The sequence below is a fragment of the Diceros bicornis genome, chromosome 22, assembly GCF_020826845.1.
Source record: "Diceros bicornis minor isolate mBicDic1 chromosome 22, mDicBic1.mat.cur, whole genome shotgun sequence".
Classification (NCBI taxonomy): domain Eukaryota; kingdom Metazoa; phylum Chordata; class Mammalia; order Perissodactyla; family Rhinocerotidae; genus Diceros; species Diceros bicornis.
In genome coordinates, this window is record NC_080761.1 from 58,718,782 (window position 1) to 58,741,361 (window position 22,580).

Genomic DNA, 22,580 nt, shown 5'->3' on the forward strand with positions numbered 1-22,580 from the left:
GCCACCTGCAGAGGCCGGAGGATGGGGAAGGCTGCCAGCCCACATTCCCTCAGCAGGGCTGGCAGGCGTGTGCCCAAGAGACACGGTGGGGACAGGCTCGCCATCCCGGAGAAGGTGCCGCTGACTCAGCCGACTGGTCAGGACACCAGCCTCACCATGTAGGTGGCAATCTCGTCAGGCGCGTCCCCGTCCAGGTCAAACTTGAACGTCACCATCCTGTGGTTGTGCGTCTCCAGCTGGCACTCCACCATCTTGTCTCCCGTGTTGCACACCTACGGACGCACAGGTGGTCAGGCCAGGGAGGAGACCATGCCCAGTGAGCCCCCTGCCCATGGGCCACCCTGCCTGGCTACTCACGTTCAGGATGGTCAGCCGGGGCCGGCTGGCCCTCTCCTGGCGGGAGCGCACACGCGTGGACCTGCGGTGATGTTTCCGGACGGCCTTGCCTTCCAGCTTCCCCCCACCAAACGCACCTTCACAGCTGTCGCTCATCTCTCTTCCAGAGGCGACGTCGGAACCTCCGAGGCTGCGCAAAAACCAACAACGTGACAGTGCCCACGGGAATGACCCGCAAGCCAGCCTCACACGGAAGCGTGCCTTTTCAGGAATAGTCAAGAGCTTTAGCACCTCATGTGCTCAGCCAGAGGATCTGAAGCCAGCCATGCCTGGCAGGGAGACCCCTGAGCCTGCCCCCAGTGCCTGAAGCCCCTTCTCCCACTGCAGCGTCTGTCCTGGGGACGTGGGGAATGCATAGGACCTTGGTCCTCTCAGCCTCCTGACTTGTGAATCAGGCCCAACCGGCTTGATCCAAACGTCTGGATCAAGAAACAATCCTCCCCTGTGCCTCAGTTTCCACATCTGTGCAACACGCCAACCACGTAGGGCTGCTTGCAGGATTCCTGGAGTTTGTGGAGGGCAGAGCTCGGTGCCTGGCCATCAGGAGGGAGGGACACACGATTGCTTCTCATAACCGGCTCCCTCCCCAAACGCGACTCCATGACTGGGAGGTAACAGGTGCCCGAGGCGCCCGGAGACCTGAGTGTGGGCTGGACTCTGCCCTGCCCTCCTGGTCTCCCCATGGCCTCGGGCCTGCCGACTCTCTGTCCATGGCCTCTCCCTTCTGGAACGTCCTTGGCACTGCTGGCTGGGGGACCAGAAGGCAGTGGTGCAGACCAGCGCCAGGACCCAGAACACAGCCAGGAACATCTGACACCCGAATTTCAACAGGCTCTGACCAAGACCCCAGAGGAGCTCCGTGCAGCTCCACCAGATCAGGCTGGGAAATGCGCGACACAGTCAGAAGCCCTGACACGTGAGGGCAAAGCATGGCAGCGACCTGTGTGAAGCAGCAGCATGCCATGAACCGAGTCCACAGGTGGCCCACACCCGCCCACGCTGATCCCGGCCAGGCTGGGCCATTACCTCTCACAGCTCTGGAGGAGACCGGGCTGCTTGTCCTGAGAGGCCTGCTCCTGAAACAAAACCACGGGAAGGAGGACGGGTCACGTTCACTCCTCACAGCCCAGCTTGCCCGCTCCCTTCTGACTACAGCCACCATGCAGGCCAGCAGGTGTGAGGATTTTCATCTTGTTGAAGGCCTGGAGCCAAGTGGGTTCCTGAAAGCTGGGACCGCCCCCTTTCCAAACACGCTCACGGCTGACCAACCCTACGGGGGAGCACATGGGTCCAGGAAGGCTGGTGACAGGCCTTCCCATCACCTCCAAGGAGGCCCTCTAAATCCTTGTGTGAAAACCACCCCTCCACCTGCACATGTGTTTGAGGAAAGCGTGACATCCAGGGACAGCGAAGGGAGGTGACAACAGCACCCGCCTGGCCGTCCTGGGGCACATGCTTCCACCTTCCCAAGTACGTCCCCCACTCTTACGGCTGAGACCAAAGGTCACCATGCAGGGGACCACCACGATGCCAGGGTCAGGGGTCAGGGTGACGCGCTGGCACTGGGGGCTGAGCCCCAGGGGAAGGGCACACACCTCCAGGGCCGGCTCCACAGTCAGCTGGACAGCCGGGCAGAGGCCGGTGATCCCGGGCCCACTGGCCAGCGGTGGATTAGCAGGTGGCAGGAGCGTGGCGGTCTGGACAGGCAAGCTCTGAGCAGCCGCCACCACCGCGGGGACCAGGGAGCCAGGGAGCTGAGGCAGGAGCTCGGGGCCAGCAGGTGGCAGCACTTCTGGTAGAGGTGGGGAGAGGATGGCAGCCGGTGTGGGCAGTGTAGGGACCTGGGCGGTGATGTCCACAGCATATGGAGGTGGGTGGCCAAGCAGGATCTGGAGGCACAGGGGACAGGGATGCAAGTCAGGGTGCCAGGCCACCACCTTCCCTGCAGGAAACTGGGGGGTCCTGGAGCGAAGCAGGCACTGCCCCAGCCGGGCAGTGCGCACACCAGGGCTCCAATCCGCCCTCCCCTCCCCTCCCCCACAGGCGAGTCCTGGCCTCAGAGCCGTCAGCACACAGACTCGCAGGAAGAAACAAGAATGGCCCTCTTATGTCCCCGTTTGTGTAAAATCAAACCTAAAACCGCACCTCACTGTGACCTCCGGCCCCGTCAGGCTGAGAAGCCCTGAGTGCAGCGCCCCGCCGTCACCCCGAAGCCCGACCGGCCTACTACCCCGTCCCAGCCCCCTCAGGTCAGAGCCTGCACTCTGATCCGGCCTCTCGAAGGGGCCGTGGACCCCAGCCTCCTGCGGGTTGACTGGCGCTGGGCCTGCCTCCACCCCATCCCCTTTAAAATCTCTCAAGGGAATGCCCCAACATGAAACGGCCCAGTTCACAGTTGAGGTCAGGAATGGGGATGACCCGCCACTGGGCCCACCAGCCTGAGACCCGTCAGCAGTGTAGTGTGTGGGGTCAGACGCAGAAGCCACAGCCTGGCTGTGGGCCTGTCCCTCCTGGACCAACGCCCTGGCCCCCGCATTCAGAGCAGTCTCGGCCCTCAGCACAGGGAGGCCCCTGGGCGGCTGACCCAGCCCATCAATAAACCCCAGACCCTCCAGCCGGCAGCAGGGAGCCCAGCGGGCCTGGCCGGGAACCTCTGAGCACGCAGCGCCTCCTCCAGCCACAGGCTGAGCAAACGACCCAGCACCAGCGGTCTGCCAGGCCCACAGGGGCAGCAAGGTGCCAGTCCAGGCCATCATTCGGCCTCTGCCTTTCCCCAAACGGCCCTGGCCCACAGTCGGCGCTGCTCTGAGTCACAGACTGTCCAGGCCCTGGCCCACAGTCGGCGCTGCTCTGAGTCACAGACTGTCCAGGCACTGGCCCACAGTCGGCGCTGCTCTGAGTCACAGACTGTCCAGGCACTGGCTCAGTCAGGCCACTGGACTGCCGTGCCTCCTCACACTTGTTTATAAACAAACGTCCTCAATAAAACCGTCCCTTCCTTCTCCAAGCACACATCCTTTCTGGAAATCAGACAGCGAGCAACGTCCAGGAGAACCTGTATGTACTCAGCACGTGGAGGCTCATTCCAGACGGGAACAGGTACCACACAGGCTGGGGGCACCGGGCACCTTCGCACACTTTCAGGATGAACCTTCATGACAGAATCCAAAGGGGCTGTCAGCCCCACCTCACAGGAGAGGAGGTGGAGCTCCAAAGACAAAGGTTGTGCCCATGGGCACACAGCTGCTGTGGCTTAGAGCCAGGGCAGGGCCAGGTGAGAGGCCCCCCAGGTGGGAGGCGCCAGGTGAGAGGCCCCCCAGGTGAGAGGCCCCCCAGGTGGGATGCGCCAGGTGAGAGGCCCCCCAGGTGGGAGGCCTCCCCAGATGGGAGGCACCAGGTAAGAGGCCTTTATGCCGGCTCCTCTCCTCACCCAAAGTTTGATAATAGCCCTGAAGCTCCAAAACACATGTGGTCTACACAGGTGTGTGGAGCCACAAGGAGGCCCGCCATCCAGCAGGGCACGTGTCCCTGCGTCCCTTCACTGTCAGCGTGGCAAGCTGCCTGAGGTCCCCACCTGACTTCAGGACATCGTCCGTATCCGCCACAACCGCCTTGGAACCAGTAGCCATGTGCCCCCAGCACTGCCCGGTCCATGGCCACAGACCCCTCGGAACCCTGTCGGCCTCATCTCCCAGCTGCTGAGACGGGACCATCCCCCCGCCTCACTCCGAGAGGGGAACAAACAGGCAGTGCAAGCCTCCCTGGCGCCCATGGAGGGGCCAATGCAACCGCCCTGAGGGGAGGGCAGGTGCCACAACACCCGGCCGGGGACCCCCAACCACCAGCAGCTGCTACTGACCCTCGGGAAGGGACCGACGGTGGAACCTTTAGCTGCCCCAATTCCTGCGGCCCCTGATACATGCTGGGAAGTGGGAGGAGGAGCAGATGCCCCCACACTGGACGAGAAGCTAAGGCCAGGGCACGGCACTGCTTGCCCGTCCCTGCTGTGCCCCCAGGTCAAGGTGCTGATAAGGAGCAGAGGCCCGAGGACTCGCACCTCTGGGTGCCCAGGAGTCTCCCAGAGCCTGGAGGGCAGGCCCTGCCCAGCAGGTGGCTACCTGGCTCCCAGCACTGGTGGCCGGAGCAGCCTGCTCCGGAAGGCGAGCGATGCTAGGCTGGTGGGGCTGCGGCAGCGTGGGTGGCACCGGCTTCGGAGGGGCAGCCCGCACGGTCTGTACCACATGCAGGGGAGAAGGCGGGACATCACCGGGCACCATCTGTGGAAAGGCCGCTGGGTACACGGGCTGAGCTGGGAGCTGGGCCACGGCAGGGTGAATGGACAGAGCAGCCATGCCCTGCGGGGCCACGGCCAGCAGAGGGATGGCGGTGGTGGTGGCCACCACATTTGGCACGATGGTCCTGCACGGCACAGCCAGCGGTGCCCCAGGGGGGTGGGGCAGCTTGACCGCCTGCAGAGGCAGGGCCGGCGACGCGGGCAGGGGGGCAGCGGCGGCGGTGAGCGGGAGGCTCGGCAAGATGACGGCCGGAGAGAAATACTGAGAGTGGGGAGGCACAGTGGGCCCGCTGGCGGCCGGCAGGTCGGGGACGGCTGCGGGGAGGCTGTCGATTGTGGCCAGAGAAGCAACTGGGGGGGCGACAGGAAGCGGAGGCATCTGAAAGAGAAGCAAGCATGTCAGCCCCCCATGGCACGCCTGCACCGGGCGACAGCGGCCGTAGGGCCAATGTAAGCCCGAGCTAATGGAGCCCAGCGTGTGACACAGGACAACCGAGGAGGAAGGTCAGGAGGCCTCGGCGGGTGCGAGAGCCCCCGTGCCACCACGCGGAGGGGCCCACTGCACCACTCTGGGCTCCGTCATTTACTGCCAGGTGCCATGAGGATGGCAGCGCAGCTCAGACACGAGGGGTCACAGGAGTGACGACCACTTCACAGCTTTGCCTGTTTTTGTTCAGAAAGGCCAGACTGTCAGAGCCTCCAGACAGACCCCGGACATCTGAAATTACTCTGCCAGATCCCCAACCTGTATAAATTCACACTGGGGCCAGACCCTTTGGCAGGCTCTCTCGGGGGAAAGCATATCTTCGAGCCACGCATGCTGGCTGAGGCAACACCCACGTGTCTGTCCCCAACAGTGGAGCCCCGGAACCTTCTGCATTTGATCTTCCGTCCTGGAGACACCCGGTGTCTGACGTCATGGTTTTAGCACTTCAAACGTTTCAGCAAGTTCTCTGACAGTTTTCTCTTTAAAATATAGCCTTTCTGGTGGTGGGCACGTGAACGTCAGGTGAAACACACTTTTGTGCAATTATAAGGCAGCCAGAACACGCCCATCGACTTCTGTGTATTTGAAAAGCAACTAAACGGCATGACTGCTGACGAGCACTGTGGAGCTTCAACCAGATGGTGAGAACGACTCTGACGTGGGCGTGACGAGGACAAGACCGGGCGACAGGTGACAGCTGACAGGGTGGCCCCATAAACCGCAGCAACAGTCGCGCCCCCCACAGGAAGCGGCACCTCCCGACCTAGCCCTGACGACACAAGAGTGACGGGACTCGCGAGATGAAAGCCGCCCCGTGACCCAGGGTCACCAGATGACCAGCACGACCATCGATGGCACCAGCCTGGACGACAGCCCGGCCTCCAAGGAGCCCCAGTCAGCATGGCCCCGATGGCTCCGCAGTGGACAGGGACCGCAGCTTCGTGCTCACAGCTCCGCCCTGGCTGCTCGGTCTGACTCTCGACTAAACCTTTCCCGTTCTGGATGCCTGGGACAGAGGCCGAGGGCAGGGGGCACGGCAGCCCGGCTGCCCCATCACCAGGGATGTTCCCACCCGAGAGACACTCACAGCACAGAGGACGGAGGAGCCAGGCTGGGGGAGGAGGCGAGGCTGGAGGGGAGGGGAGGGGAGGTACCTGCGGAGGGACTTGAGGCAGATCCTGCAGGGGCGGCGGCATCTGGAGGGGCTTCAGCTGAGCAGGGGCCACCACCTGGGAGGTCGGAGGCAGGTACGGAGGCAGGAGGGGGGCCACCGGCTGGAGAGGGCCCTGTGGGGCCAGGACCTGCGGCAGGGGCACCGGCTGGGCCAGCGGAGGAGGCTGGAGGGAAAGAAGGGGCTTCTCTTAGACCAGCGTCCTGCCGAGATGCACCCCCGTGCCCAGAAAGGACAGAGAAAACCAACTTGTGCACACACCTGCACACACAGCACACACTCGCACACACAGCACACACAGGCACACACCACACACGCACATGCACACATTCTCACACACACACCCACGTGCACGCACACTCCACCTGGGAGACTCGTTCTGGCGGCCGGGCCCCTCCCCGTGCTGAGGTTCCGTGAACTCCAGACACAAGAGCCTCGCCCCCCAACCCTGGGGAATTGCAGAGAAGGACTGGCAGGCCAGTGGCCGGGGCAGGGGTGGGGGGAGACTGAGGCATGATGGCGGCCGTGAGGAGGGGCAGCCCGCACTCACCTGGTGGCTGGGGGGTGTGGACTGGCCTGGGCCGGTTGGCACAGGGGCGAAGCTCACGGCCGGCTCTGGGAAACGCTGCTGTGGGAGTGGAGGATGGGTGGGGGGCGGGACGGAGCCCACCGGCAGGCCAGGCTGCAGAAAGCACGAGGGCCAAACTCAGCAGCTGCCCTGAGGACCCCCCAGCTAACTCTCCACAACCACGGGGACCCGTCTCTCACTCCTCATACCCGCTGTCCTGCCAGGGACACTTTTTCTAGGAACACAATTCGGCAGAATCAAGGTGTGCTGGCCCCTAAACCAGAAAAGCCACAACTCCCCACCGTGGAATGTTCTGGAACATCAGCTCCACGGAACACTATGCAACCATGAGGAAAGATCATTATAAAGGCTTTGTGGAATTGTGCAGAAACACTTGTGACATTAAGGGAAGGAGAGATACACATGTCCACGCTCACCGTCTAGAGGACACATAACACGTATACGTGTAGACACGTCCACTGATGGGATACAGAAACTGGGGAACGGCCGGCAGGACGGCGTGGGGCGAGGAGCACTCTGCAGAGCCAGGGTCCCACTGACTCAGCCACCAGGAGAGAGAAACGGGGCGCAGACATGAGCCCTCACCCCCAGCCACGGTGCAGACACCGACAGGGAAACACTCGGAAATCTGATCACCGGCTGTTGGGTGCTATTAAGAACTGCTGCTAATTTGTTCATTTTTAGGTGCAATAATGGTATTAGGTTTTGTTTTCAAGGGTCCTGATCCTGCAGAAACACGGACTGAAATATTTATGGACAAAATGTCTTTCTTTCCGGGATTTACTTCAAAATACTGAGGATACAGAAGCAAGTGGGGCGATGGAGGACCGGTTTGGACACATCAGTGACTGAGCCGAGGGCCCAGCTCTCCACATCAACAACAGAAAGTCCTCTCACATGGGGTTTTCTGGATGAAACAGGTGACAGTAATTTCCACAACTGTGGCCACTCCTTGCACCTTTCGCAGCGCACATGTTGTGACAAGCAGCACTGGTGGGATGGAACCACTTCTGCATCTACCTGAAGCCATGGCGCCGAACAAGCCACCCGTGCACTTGTTCCTTGAGCCGCCACCACCCCCAGCCCAGCGGGAATCAGGAGCGTGTGGCCCTGAGGCCTCAGAGGAGAGGCGCCCGTCTGTTCTCCTCCCTCACTGGGTCCCAGGGCACGTCACTGCAGCAACCCGCCCCAGAGCCTCAGCGCACCCTGGGGACCTCCTCCAGCTGTCCAAGGTGTTTCTGCACAGCTGACAGATGAGGACAGTGCTCTGGCCGTGTCCATCTAGGTGCGTCCTGGCTGGGCCCTCGACCTCCCTGTGCTCGGGCTCCCGGCCTCTGGGACAGGCACATGCTGGGGCCCCAGCAGACAGCACAGCATGTGGCCAGGGAAGCCCTGTCCCTGACCCGGGAGGGGTGCGCGCCGGCAGGATGTTCTGGCTCAGTCCCGGCACGGAGACCCAGAGCCCAGAACCAGCGCTCGGAGCAGCACAGGGCCTTTTCCTGAATGGGCGCTTCCTGTAGAGTGAAATCACAGCTCTCCTCCTTTCCTGAACCCAGGGAGACTGCAAACGCACACGAGCACGAGGACAGGAGGGGAGGGAGGGAGACAGGACCGGGCGGAAGGCTGGGCGCCTGGTGCTCAGACAGCAGGTGAGAGCCACGAGTGAGAGCCATGTAAGTAACTGAGTGCCAGGCGGGAGCGGCTCCTCGGAGGGGTGCCCAGCTCTGACCCGTTTCTGGCCTGGGGGTCTAAACCTCCCGCTGGACCCCCTCCACCACCCGCCTCAGGGGAAACTTCTCTGTGCTGACCGCTTAGGACTGTGAGGCGAGCAATTGTTTGCTTCCTTTTGTGTTAAAAAAAAATCAAAATTGAAAAATAAATGCCAGATGCGACCCCCTCATCTACTAATTTCCACTTCACCTGTTAGTCAGTCTTCCTACATCTCAGAAAGATTCCACAGGCAGAAACATGAGGTCCTTTCAACCTGCTTCTCACACACCCCTGAAAACGTGTCCCACGAATCGGCCGCATACACAGCCCTGTCAGAGCCGCAGAGTGCCCGGGGTGGGCGGGGAGGCCAGGACACACCCAACACCCCTCGGGGAAGCTGGACCCCGAGACGGAACCGAAGGTTTCAGCACTATAAATTACACCTTTCTGTAACCTCTGCTCCAGTCTGAGGTACCATCTCAGGCCCAGCGCGGCCACGGGGCGGGTCCCTCACGCTTTATCACAGCTTTGCCAGCACTGGTGTGACCGGCCAGCAGGTCTCTCGGAGGAGGTCCCAGACTGCTCTGGCTGCAGCCGTGCCATCACCAACAGGGTGCACCGCTGGGGGTGGCTCTGGCACGAGGGGCGGGGACTCACCGAGGCGGGCTGCTGGTAGGACCCCAGCCCGGGCAGGCTGGGCGGCAGGCCGGGCCCGTCGCTGGCGCTGGCACTCACGGGGGGGCTGCACACGCACTGAGCGGGGGGCGCCGCATCTGCCAGCGAGCCCAGCGCCCCGCTCCGCTGGCTGCTCTGCGAGTCTGAGTAGACGGTGGAGCCCTGGCCGCTGTCGAAGGTGCTGTCGGCTGCGGAGGACAAAGGCACAGCTCAGAGTGGCCCCCGTCGCTCATGGCGGCCCCGTCGCGGGAGCACAGCACGGGCAAAGGCGCTGACGCCCAGCTCGGCTGCACGTTTCTCCTGCGAAACAAAGACCACGTGGGTCATACACACACGTTGATTTAGACAAACAACTCCACAACAGCGCAAACGTTGGGGGCTGTATGCGCAGCGCCCCGAGGTGGCCTGGCATCGGGGGGCACCTGCCGTGGGGCCACGGGCCCCGGCCCGGCACCTCGCACAACCGCGGGAAGGACGGTGGCTTCCACTGGCCCACAGACAGGCCCACCTTCGCCCCGACCCGACCTTGAAAGTGGGCCTGTTCAGTCTTCAGGGCACGAGGGTCTCAGGGGGCTCAGGGCGTGTCTGGGGTAGGAAAAGCTACGGGGTCAGGTTCGGTCGTGGGGAGGAAACGATGACACTGTGTTTGGTAAGGTGGGAGGGGGTCACAGACCCTGACTACCTTGCTCACCGCAGCAAAGAGCCAAAAGTAGGAAAATCTGGGTCCAAATCCAGCCCTCACGTCACAGGCCTGGGTCTAACTTGGTTGGGAAGTGGGGCCCCACAGAGACGCTGTGAGGGGGAACTCAGAGGCTCCACAGCCCTCGGAGACCCCCAGAGCCGGCCTCACCCGCGGTCAGCTCAGCACGGCCCGTCAAACCAGCAGCGGTGGACAAGCCGCCCACACACAGGGCGCAGACGGCACCACACGGCCCACAGGCGCGTCTGCCAAGACGGAGAAGACAGGCCACCGGCGGGGCCATGCCGTGAAGAGAGAACAAAGAGCCGTCTGGAGCGGCACCTTCAGGTGACTGCCGCCAGACCCCACGAGCCACACAGACATCACCGTTTGCTACCTACAAACACCAACCATTTCTACAGTGTCGGCATCGAGTCCACTTGTAATTTAAACAAATACAGTAAAAGGGAATCTTGTCTGCTTTGCATCAAAATAATTTTTCCCTGGGGCTGATCTGAATTCACTTTAACTTGGGAAGACATAAAAACGCTGAGGTGTGAGCGCACAAAACCAACCAGACAAGGGGCTCTGAGTGTATGTAGTGAGGTGGCTGATCGTCCTTTCCACTTACACAGAGACAGAGAGACAGGGAGACAGGGGGAGACAGAGACAGACAGAGAGACAGAGAGAGAGAGACGGGGAGGACATAGAGACAGAGAAAGAGACAAAGAGGCAGAGACAGAGAGACAGACAAAGAGGGAGAGACTAAGAGAGAGATGAGGGACAGAGAGAGAGAGACAGAGAAGGAGAGGCAGACAGACAGAGACAGACAGAGAGTGCACACGAGAAAGAGAATGTGTACAGACTTGACAAATTTCACATAAAGCAACCCTAACCATATAGATAACATCTTACATTTTTTAAGGGAATGTGTTTGTTATTGGTATAATTCAACTTTAATTTAAAACATGGTTTTTAAACCTGCTCTCGGGCTGGCCCCGTGGCTTAGCGGTTAAGTGCACGAGCTCCGCTACGGGCGGCCCGGGGTTCGGATCCCAGGCGCGCACCGACGCACGGCTTCTCCTGCCATGCTGAGGCCTTGTCCCACATACAGCAACTACAAGGATGTGCAACTACGACATACAACTATCTAGTGGGGCTTTAGGGAAAAAAAAAGGAGGAGGATTGGCAATAGATGTTAGCTCAGAGCCGGTCTTCCTCAGTAAAAAGAAGAGGATTAGCATGGATGTTAGCTCAGGGCTGATCTTCCTCACAAAAAAAAAAAAAGAGAGAATAAAAAAATAAACCTGTTCTCACAGTCAGTGGGGCCGGCCCAGCCCTCCCCTCGAGCTCGGTCTGGACTGTGGTGAGAAGCCAACAAAACACGTGGTGGAGAATCACAGAATATGAGGTTTGCTGTTCCTTCCGACACAGGAAGTATGAGTGTTTGCCTGAGACCAGGTCTTTTCTCTGGTGACGTGTGTGCTCCCTGGCGCCCCCCTCAGTGCACATTTATGAAGCATAGGGCAGTCCAGCCGTCCACGGGCACTGCAGCCAGAGGGACGATGTGCATGGGCTTCCTGCTGTGACCAGAGCAACATGCGGAAGAGTGTGTGCAGGAGCTGTGGGTCGTGGGATAGAGGGAGACACGGGGGCGTGCATGTGTGAATGCATGTGTCTGGGTGTGCGAGTGTACACGTGTGTGGGTGTCTCTGTACGTGTGTGCTGTGTGCATGCATATGTGCATGTATGTGTGGGTGTGTGTGTATGCGGTGCATGTGTGGGGCGTGTGCACGTGTGCATATGCATGTGCGTGATTGTGCTGCGTGCACACGTGTGTGCCCATGTATGTGAGTGTCTGCATGGTAGACTGTATGTGTAGATTATCTCTGGAAGGTACAGTGAAAAGATGGGTGACATCAGTGGCCTCCAGGGAGGAAAACTGCCTGGCTTTGGCTGTATACCCTCTTGGACTTGTTGAATTTTATATGATGTAACTATATTATCTACTTGAAACAAATTACGATAAATGGGTAAAATCCGATTTGAGAAGCGTGGCCACTGCGTGAAACACAGAGAACCACTCTGAGTTGGGCAGGAAGGGGTCTGTTTGCAGAGAGAACTCCCCTCCTGACTGAACTCCCCTGGTGAGTCACGTCTACACAGCAGGTGGAACCTGTGCCTTGACCTCCGACCACAGCGGAGTGTGTTCTAGGCCCCAGATTGTCTCTTCAAAGGGTGACAAAACGGAATTTTTTAATTCCTGTCCTAGAAATTGTTCAACCAACAATCAGTGGTGCATCAGACATGGAGAGCTTTCTCCTACAAAACGTTTACCCTCTTTAATTAGTTTTCTGGTTTATCAGAAAATGGAGCGCTGACGTCATGACTTTATTCTCCAAAGCAAACCCGGGCAGGCTGGAGGAGAGGAAACAGCAGGCCAATTTCTCAAAGTGACAGCCAGCCAAGGTTTGAATTTAAACAGCCGACTCTGAAGAACGTGTGGCTATTTTAATGATAAATGAAGGATGTGCCTATTAAATAAATTAAACAGACTATTTCCGTCTTTCCACACGAACAACCTGACATAGCGGCCTGGGCAGGGTTCTGGGCCTGCAATTTTACTCCGAGCTTATTCACAGAACAGACAGAAAGGCCACATCCTCCCTCCTCAGCTCACAGCTGAGTTTTGGGGACGCTGAGGGCAGAGGAGGACGTGTGTCAGCCCAGGCATGCAGGAGGCACTGGACTCTCTCCCAGTGGTCTGAGAGGAGGCCTCGTGAAAACGGTTCCCGCCCATCCATCGGCAGCACCCCCTCCATCTTACTAAAGATCTCAAAGGTTCAGCACTGGAAGGGAGATACCCTGGGGACAGATAATCTCAGCAGCAAAGGTCACAACTGAGATCGGGGCACCACCACTCAAGGCCACAGCCACTCACAGCCCCAGGGCAATGGCGTCCTGGCCCAGATGCCCCACCAGAATGGGGTACAGCCCTCAAGTGCCCCGTGTGGCCGGGGCTGACATCCTCCAGACGGGATTAGCAGCCGGATCGAGCCACCCTAGCCCCACTGGCTTGGGGCATAGGAGGTTCTGGGTCTGTGTGCACATCTGTCCCCCGGTCCTGAGAAGCTGGACCAGAGCCAGCCTCGAACCCCTCTGGTCACAGATCTCTGTGCAGCGTGGGGGACACTCCCGATCCACCCTGGAAGAGTGCTCGCCTGCACAGTCCATACCCGCGGCAGGTAGGGGCACTCAGGGAGGGCAGTACTCACAGGCCAGGGAGGTGGCGCTGGCCGGCAGCGCAGGGGGGAGGAGGTGCTGGTCGGCCTCGGGCTCCTCGGGCTCCGGCGGCCCAGCCTGCGAGTGGTAGGTCACCTGGACCTGCAGGGGTGCGGGCAGGCCCCTGGCCTTGTCGGGGCTGCCCGGGTCCCGCGGCTCCTGGGGCTGCAGCGCCGGCCAGATCCTCTCCCGCCGCCACTGGATCAAGGCCACGCGGTCACGGATGGACTTGGCCACAATCTTCAGGTCGCTCTCGTGGAAGAATCCTGACTCAATCTGCAAAGAGAGTCACCCTGTTGTCACTGGTACCAGCCCTGCCGTCTGCACCGCTGCCTCCCGCTTTCGGGGTCTCCACCCCAAGTCCTCTCCCTGCGCCCCTCACCCTGGCTTATCCCTCTCAGGGATGCTCTCGTCACCGTGTAAGTAAACATCCTCTGGCCATCAAGTGTAAGTCCGCAGGGAGAGTGACCGTCTGAACCTGCACCAGCCCCACTCCTGAGACTACAGGTGCTGGGAACCGTGGGCAGGTGAGTGGGGAGGGGAGACCCCAGCCTGCCCCCCTCGGGGCCCTGGGGCTTCCTGGAGCCTTCCCCACGCTGACCAAGGGCGGGAAGGGGTCCTGGCCGCATCTGTGTGCCCGGGGGCAGGGACAAGCAGCCATCCTGGGCGTTCTCAGAGCAGTCCTGGAGGCTGGGGGGAGGCACACTCTATAACATGAGACCAGGAGGGTGTGCACGTCGCCTGGCAAAACTCTGAACCCGATTTACCCAACGGAACATTTGAGAGCGTCTATAAAGGAGCCACCGACCTCCAGGAAACACGCGGCTCTCTCTGACGATGTTTGTAGCAAAACCACCAAAGAGCGGAAGCCAAACGCCTCGCATCACCGTGGGACTCCCCATGTGGAGGGGAGGAAACCAGAAAGGAACCCTGTGCTCTGGACAGGACTGTGTGAACTCAAGGTTTCCAGCGCACCACACACACAAATGCACACAGAGGCAGACAGGAGCCTGTGCACATGGTACAGTGTGCACAAGGAACAGAACTCAGGAGTGGGCCCGGGCACACTCAGGCCCGGCCACTGTGAGAGAGTGGGCTCCCCATGGAACAGCAGGTTCAGGCTGGCAGGGAAAGGACAGGGGCCTGGATATCTCGCTGAGCCCAAAAGACGTGCTTGGAGAATGACGACGTGCGGGACGACACGGGAGCCAACGCCCACGGCCGCCCACGGGCCGAATCTGGGACATTCTGAGCATCAAAGCATGCAGCCGTGCCAGGAGGGTTTGAAGGACGTGTCCGCAAATACCCACGGGAGGAACGCGAGTGATCATGGTGGCAGAAGTGACGGCATCACTGCCTCCCTGAGGTGACAGTGAGGGCCATGCCAGGCAGGTTCGCCCTCCCTCTTGTCTCCCTCTCTCAGTCTCTGTCTCTCTGTGTCTGTCTCACTGTCTCTGTGTGTCTCAGTTTGTCTCTCTGTCTCTCCCTTTTTCTGTCTCAGTCCCTGTCTCTGTGTCTCTCTCTGTGTCTCTCAGTCTCTTGTCTCCCTGTCTGTCTCTGTCTCTCCCTCTCTCTCCGACTCCCAATCTCTCCTGTGGACCACCTGCTCACAAGAAGGCATGTCACAAGCAGCCCTATGGAACATCCCAGCCGGCTGAGAACTGAGTCGGGTGAGCGAGCATGGTCGCTGACCTTCGGCCCCGGTCAGCCCTGGCCGACACCCAGCCGCACTCGTGAGGGGCCCTAAGCCAGAAGTGCCTGCTCAGCCGCTCCCGGAATGCTGACCTGGGAGACCATGACCACAGTGTGCACAGAGTGCATTTGGGGTGGGCTGTCGGGCGGCGAAAGGTAACTCCCCAATGGAGCACGTGACCTACTGAATAAGAGGGAAGCCGTGGGTCACAGAGATATAAGTAAGTGGAAAGTCTGGTGAAAATGGAGTATTTACATAGTTTCAAGCCACCTCCCCACAAACGGTTATCAATTATAGCTTCACATGGAGCCCCCGGCAGACACCCCTCAGCCACGTGACCGTGGGAGTGTCCCCACTGGGCGGCCGGGGCATGGACACCGATGCTGCTGGGACCCAGAGGGAGCTGAGCCAGGGGGCGGCTGCCGCACCCTTCACACAGACGACTGACCACAGACACGACCCCCACGCTGGACGACTGGGCCCCTGAGCCAGGCTGCTCTCCTGGCTCTGACGGCCGAGGAGGCTGTGCAGAAAGGCCCTGGTCGGTGGGAAAGAGGCATAGGCATATTCAGGGGACACAGCATCAGGGGACGTCAGTCACCTCCAACAGTTCTGTCTCGCGTTTGCAACTTTTCTCTAAGTTTGTGATGACTTCAGAAAACTCCTTCCCGAAGCTGACCCTGTGACAGAGGAACCTGCTGAGATCCCGCAGATGGCGGCCGCGGTCTCCCCGCCAGGCTTGGCCCAGGACAGCGGGAGTCAGCGGGGCCCACGCAGCTGGGACACGCACGAGGGCCGAGCCTGGGTCAGCACCCCCGCCCACCCGCCAGCGGGACCCATGCGGCCGACCTGAGCAGAGGCGCTGAAAAGAAGGCATCCCACAGACGCACCTGCCCCGCTTCTGTCTGCCCACGACCCACTTTCCCTTCGGCCTCCGTCTTCACAGTGGCCCCCAGCGAGCCTCTCCAAGGTGTTTCTTCTATTTTCTCCCAAATGGGGGAGAATTTAGCCACATTCTGTGCCGCACCGCAACGGCCCATTATCCAGAGGCCGTGAAGGCGAGAGGAGGGGCTGGCATGGTGGACGCGAGAACCGCTGAGCTGGGCCCGCAGCCCCCGTCCCTGGGGGGTCCTACAGAAGGGTCACTCCAGATCAAAGCCAGCCCAGGTCCCCAGAGAACCCGCCCTCCTCTCAGACCCCAGGCACCTGCGTTCTGATCCACGTCCATGCATGCCTGCCCCGTGTCCCCGCCTGCGGGACCTGCTGGGAGGTGACTCTAGGGGGACAGGAGAAAGCTGTCCCATCGGCCTCCCTCCCACCCTCAGGAAGGCGGCCTCGTCTGGTTCCAGAACTTCTTCAACACCCAACCCTCGCTGACTGCGGGTGTTAAGAACACGGCCGCCCGACCCCACCGCGGGTGCCTGGAACCAGCGGTGGGCGAGCCCTACGCGTTCACTGCCTGTTCATGACAACTGACGCTGCTGTTCCATTCCTGGTTGTCTCCTCGTTAAATTACTCTAAGTTTTGAAGCAGTGGGTGTGTTGAGTTAAAGCCATCAGTAAGTGATGCCCAGCAGAACAGCCGGGAGAGTGGGCCCTGAACCGCCGCCCCCTTGGGCCTCCTTATCCCACCCCAGCTCAGGAACGGCCCAGAGGGGCCCAGAGCGGCTCTCAGGGCCCCAGAAGGAGGGCTCTGGACCCCGATGTCGGCTCTGGCCCCACAGATCTGTTGCCCACGGGAGCCTGCGCAGGCGTCTCCCTCCCAGCTCTTCCAGCCCACCCTTCGGGCCGCAGTCCACGTCCTCCTCCTCAAACCCACGCGTGCCCAGGAGTCCAGCTGTGGAACCCATTGGCGTTCCTGACAGACGTGCTGCACTTGGTGAAAGGTTTACTTAAGAAAAGAGGATGGCCGCGCCCCTCTGTGACGAGCGCTCGCTCTCGCCACGACCACGCCAGCTTCACTCTCGCTCAGTTCTTCCAGTAAAAATCAGCGTCTCACTTATTTCTCACATGCAAATCTTCCCTCCGCGATACTGAACTCTCCACACCCCTGCGCCTGCCGGGCCTGCTGGACCAGAGCGCCCTCAGACACAGAATGAAAGAGAGCTCGAACTCAAAGGCCCACGTGTGCACAAAGGCAGCAAGAATCTGGTCAAAACGGGGCCTTTCCTGACACACGAAGGCCCGGGTCCCTCTCAGCGCCAGTTCCTAGGTGATGTTCCGCATCTGTGCAGCGGGGGACTCCGACCTATGCGCCCCGTGGACGGGGATCCCGTCTGCACCCCAGAACTGCTGCTCACCGCAGGACCACGTGCCATTTCTGACTTCGTCCTAACCTTTGGAAACCACGTGCTGGCGAGGCGCGCGCCCGGCTTTCCCGCTGCCCACCTGAACCCGCAAGCAGCCACCTTACCATCTCCTGCGCCACGTCGTCCGGCGTCTCCCTCTCCAGGTCAAAGGTGAACTCAATGGCCCCGTTGTCCTTGGGCTTGCCCTTCAGTTTCTTGGGGTCCTCGACCCAGAGCCGCAGGGCGATGGTGGACTTCCTGCCGTGGTCCTCCTCCGCCAGCTCCACTCTCACGCCCGTGTCCTCCGCAAAGAAGGCATGGCTGAGCAGGTCCTTGATCTCGTACCTGGGGAGGGGGCACACCTGCTGGGGGGCTCTACACACTCTAGAAAGTTCTCTGACTGTACTCCCCGGGGGGCGGGCGGCACACCACAGTTCCCATCTGCATCGCTAACTTCTAGGGAGGAAGAGAGACCACACCTGACACGTCTCACCGCGTGGTCTTTAAGACTTCTTTCCTCTCAGTATAAAAAGAAAATATGCCCGCTCTGAGACTCAGGAGTTCACAGCATTTTCACAAGGGCTCCGCACCGTGCAGACAGGCCTGCTGAGGAGCTGTGGGCTCTCAGGCATCACAAGGCACCTGCTCCAGGTAAGACTGAACTGGACCTTCGAGAGGCAGACCCCGCATCCCAGAGCTCACACCTGGCACCCTGAGGGGTCCTGGCCTCTGGGAGCAGGGATGTCTTCAGGGGGCTCCTCAGGATGGGTGGGGGCGTGCAGATGCTGGGTGTTGCCATGGTAACCACCCGGCCACCCAAACCCGCATCCCTAAACACTAGGTCAGTTCCTGTCTCCAGCACAAAGGGATCCACATGCTGTCCTGGGCCTGGCTTCCTCCCAGGGTCCTGTCTGCGGTCACCCCGGTCTGCAAGGTCCAGCGGCCCATCCCCCCGGCAAGTGGAGCCCACGCCCATAAACGGTGTGCAGGGCACAGCCAGCAGAGCAACCCTCAGCCAGGGCAACAAGTGCCTGTGGGGCCCCTGGGGCAGGTCAGAAGTCACGGTCCCTGGGGAGTGGAGGTCATGGCCCCTGGGGGGACAGAAGTCATAGTCCCTTGGGGGGGAGGGATTGTGGCCCCTGGGAGGGAAAGGTCGTGGCCCCTTGGGGGGGAAGGTCGTGGCCGCTGGGGCTCTGTCTGTCCTGCTCTGGGAGGTGGTCTCACACGCAGGGTCTGCTCTAAGGATTCTTTGGTTCTACATGGTTGTTTCTGTACTTTTCTGATATGGGTTATATTTCACAACTTTTTAGTATTTTTCTTAGAGAATAAAACACGATAACAGGGGGCAGGAGAGAAGGCCCAGGGACCAGGACAGGGACGCTGTGTGAGAGATCATGGCCATGGAAAAGACAGTGGTCAATGCTGGGGACGGTGACAGGGGACGGAGGACATGTGCTGGGTGTGCAGGGGTGAGGAGGGCACCCAAGGGGGCAAGGAAGAGGTGAGGGCAGGGAGGAAGAGGAATGGGGAGGATCATGGGGGAAGGGAAGAGAGGAGGAGAAAAGAGGGATGGAGCGAGGAGGCGAGGGGGAGAAAGGCTCAGGATGCACGCCAGTCTTCCTGGCTGACCAGCTGAGGAAGGAGGGGCCCTGATCTGAGGTGGGGCTGGTTTGGGGGCATCTTGAGGGCTCATCTTGAACATGAGACTTGAGGTGGCTCAGACACAGGTGCACGGAACACGCAGCCTGGAGTTGAGAAGAGGGCAGGATGAGACGCATTGAGAGGCGGGCACAGGGTTGTCCTCCAGGCCGGGGGAATGGATGGGCCCACGGGGGACAATGCACAGAAAAAAGATCAAGGGCAGAGCGAGACCCACGCTCCAGGCTGGGTGGGCGAGAAGCAGCCAGTAAAGGAGAGAGAAAGGGGCTCCAGGATGGTCCCCAAAGCAAGGGAGCATGTTCCAGGCGGCAGAGGTCGGGCCAGGGCCACCCCACAACTGCCTGATAGGCTCGCTGGCACCCGGGACGCCAGGGCCTGAAACGGCCTGTCTGTCTCCTAAAGCTCTTCTCTGGGCAAGCCGGCTCTGTGGACCAGCGGGAGCACTGTGACCGGCGCAGCACCGAGGCCCAACGTGGCGCAGGACTCACCTCTCCTCCTTGTTTTTGCAGATGCACTCCCCAATGATCTCCTTGATTTCGGGATCATGCACCTTCTCAAAGCTGGCCGGCTTGATGCCCTGAAATGACAGGAGCCAGTCATCTGACCCTGAACCGGCCGCTCCCCTCACACTAGCTCAGCAGAAGAGAAGGCGAGAAGGACAGGAGGCTCATTCTGGGGTTCGTCTCATTCCAAGTCCCCACTCTGGAAGGGCTTTTGGGAGTAGTGAGGTCTGGGGAAGAGAGACTCGGGGATGCTCGCTCCTCCCAACCAGCTAGACGCTGCGTGGAGAGGGCGAGGCGGGGTGGGATGGACCTGCCCGAGGACACACACCCGCCAGCCAGAAGGTCCCCACTGGACGAGGAACCAGCCCCACGGAGCTGCCCCATGCCACCACACCCCTGCTCAAGGGTGCTGAGGGCACGCTCTGTGGTCACTGCTGCTGGCCGAGGGCCACCAGAGATTCAGGCCCCACTGTGGCCACAGGCAGGGCTGACTTCCAAGGCCTGGTGGCTCATTCTGTGGCCAGCAGCCAGGCCAGGTGACTTTCAGGCAGTCGGGGCAGAGGGTGACCGAGCGTCCATGCCAACCACAGACCCAGCGGGTGCCAACCTGGGGATGGCCACAGCCCAGCCAGCCCAGAGCACAGACGCAGGCAGAGGGGATTGCCCTGGAGGCAGGACCTGACCGCGGGGTCTGTTTGCCGTCTGCTGGAGGTAGGGGCGTCGGGGGAGGGACCCCTGGTTTTTAAACACACTGAGGCCTCAACCACCTCGTTCTTCTTCCCTCAACAAAACTGTGTTTCCAGGGGCCCCGTCCTGGCCTGTGTTTTTTAATGCAGAGAATGTGAAGCCTGCGTTTTCCCATGGGGGGTGCTCAGTCCCTGTCTCCCCGAGCCCAGCAGATGGACCGCCAACCCATCCACGTGTGCAAACCACAGGTCGGCAGGCTGCTTCTCCGCACACGGGCACCAGCACCCTCCCAGGCCTGGCAATGAGGCCCTGACCTCCCTCGGGTCCCCCCGTCCCCTCGCAGGACCACTGCCCACAGGCCATGGGACCACCCTCTCCTGCCAGCACCCCCGCAAGCTGCACTTATCTGTGGGTCTCTGACGCACACCCACAAGTGCCACCAGCCAAGGACTCTGCCTTCCCGCCTCACAGCCTCAGCAGCACACGGGGGGCTCAGAGCAAACAAGCGACCAGTAACTTAGAACTAAGAACCAGAGGAGAAACGAGCTGTGGCCTGCGAGGAGGGCTGGCGGGGGCAGGTGCCCAGGTGCCAAGAGCCACAGCTCCTCGTGTGTCTGCAGGAGTGAGGAGGGTGCGCTGGGGGCTGGGTGAGGTGGCCAAGACTCGGGGGCCGTGGGGCCTGGTGCTGGTGGGTGCAGACCGGCAGTGAGGGACCAGGGCCCAGAAGGTCCAGGCCTAGCTGCCCCGCCCCGGATGCTCCCTCCTTGTCCCCACCCCGCGGGACGCTCAGAGGGAGGGCAGGACCATCTGCTTGCACAGCTGAAGCTGTCTGATTAAAGCCAACGACTGCCTGGGGATACACGTAAGACGGGAAAGCCATCGGCCCGGGGCGGCCTCGCCGGTGCCTCAGCCTCGCAGCGCTGTGGGGACTATGACAGCCTCTGGCAGCGTCCCAGCACCCACGTGACTCTTACTGCCATGGGGTTTCCACCTCGAGCGTGGAGACCTGAGCGACCCCGCCGCCTCAGCCTCAGTTTCCCCACCCGTAAAGTGGCTTCGTTCCCTTCCCCACACAGCCGCTGTGAGGATCTCACAGGACACAGAGCCCAGCCGGGACACGGCCCGTCGCAGCGACAGGTGGACTCACACAGGTGACCTTGCGGTAGATCTGGGCGGCGTTCTGGCACTCCGAGTAGGGGTACTCCGAGGTGGCCATCTCCAGCATGCACATCCCGAAGGCGTACACGTCCACAGACTCGTCGTAGTGCTCCTCGTACATCTCGGGGGCCATGAACTCAGGGGTACCTGTGCCCAGGAGCGACAGACTCAGCATCAGCGGTCACTGGGCCTGGGAGCCCCCTCGGCCTCTCAGAGCCCCACGCCTCCTCCCTATCCACGTGCCAGGGCCAGCCCGGCCCCCACGCTCTGCACCACTGGACCCAGAATCTGGGATTCAAACAGGAGTGCTCTGTGGACATAAGTTTCCCAAAACTCTCCCTGACCCTCCTGAGTCTGCTTTGGATCAGCTCGCAGCGCCATCACCCGCCCACAGCTGGGAGACCATTCCTTCCCGGGGGAGAGGGTCTGTGTGCAAAATCCAGGAGGCAGACCCCTGAGCACACCCCTCCTGGCCACAGGTCTGGATAGCCCAGAGCAGACAAAAACTCGCAGTCACCACAGAGCCACTCCACTTGCAAAAGCCCAGAAAGGCCCAGTGTCCCCAGAGAGGCACCATGCAGCCGAGCTTGAGGCAGCACAGACGATGAGACAGCCACCAGAGACAGCTGGGCAGGTGCCATTCACCCAGCAGCTACCTGCCAGGGGTCATGGTGGGAACTGCTCATGCATTCTAAGCACAAAAGGTTTAAAATAACGCTTATTCTGCATTTTTAAGGACATGGAAGACTTAACCGTAGGCTGAGAAACATAAAATACACGATTGTACATACACGCTGACCCTCACATAAGACCACAAGCACAGACCAAAGGACTCGTTTGGAGGGGTCACGGCCGACTTTTCCTTTAGTTACACTGGTCTGGGTTTTTAAATTTTTCTTTAACAAACTTATGCTTTAAAAATCACAAAATCTTTTCATTAAAACGGGTCCAACTGGGCCGGCCACGTGGCTTAGCGGTTAAGTGCGCGCGCTCCGATACTGGCAGCCCGGGTTCGGATCCCGGGCGCGCACCGACGCACCGCTTCTCTGGCCATGCTGAGGCCGTGTCCCACATACAGCAACTATGACATACAACTATCTACTGGGGCTTTGGGGGAAAAAAAGGAGGAGGATTGGCAATAGATGTTAGCTCAGAGCCGGCCTTCCTCAGCAAAAAGAGGAGGATTGGCATGGATGTTAGCTCAGAGCTGGTCTTCCTCAGCAAAAAGAGGAGGATTAGCACGGATGTTAGCTCAGGGCTGATCTTCCTCACACACACACAAAAAAAATGTGTCCAACTGAGTGTCTGTT

General features: G+C 60.6%; 1 protein-coding gene across 6 annotated transcripts in view; it reads right to left on the reverse strand.

Moving 5' to 3' along the window:
• The window catches only part of WNK2 (WNK lysine deficient protein kinase 2), a 119,312-nt gene that overhangs the window by 62,262 nt on the left and 34,470 nt on the right, over positions 1-22,580 (reverse strand). For 5 of the 6 annotated variants that reach the window (XM_058566084.1, XM_058566081.1, XM_058566080.1 and 2 more), the window contains exons 5-16: positions 21,260-21,417; positions 19,411-19,499; positions 17,389-17,608; positions 13,277-13,559; positions 9,305-9,510; positions 6,899-7,030; positions 6,332-6,514; positions 4,515-5,069; positions 1,992-2,285; positions 1,423-1,472; positions 358-526; positions 156-272 (exon numbers count right to left, since the gene is read on the reverse strand). In XM_058566084.1, the coding sequence (XP_058422067.1) occupies positions 156-272; positions 358-526; positions 1,423-1,472; positions 1,992-2,285; positions 4,515-5,069; positions 6,332-6,514; positions 6,899-7,030; positions 9,305-9,510; positions 13,277-13,559; positions 17,389-17,608; positions 19,411-19,499; positions 21,260-21,417 (2,456 nt within the window). The remainder of the gene's footprint in view (positions 1-155; positions 273-357; positions 527-1,422; positions 1,473-1,991; positions 2,286-4,514; positions 5,070-6,331; positions 6,515-6,898; positions 7,031-9,304; positions 9,511-13,276; positions 13,560-17,388; positions 17,609-19,410; positions 19,500-21,259; positions 21,418-22,580) is intronic. The other variant, XM_058566082.1, reaches the window with a different exon arrangement.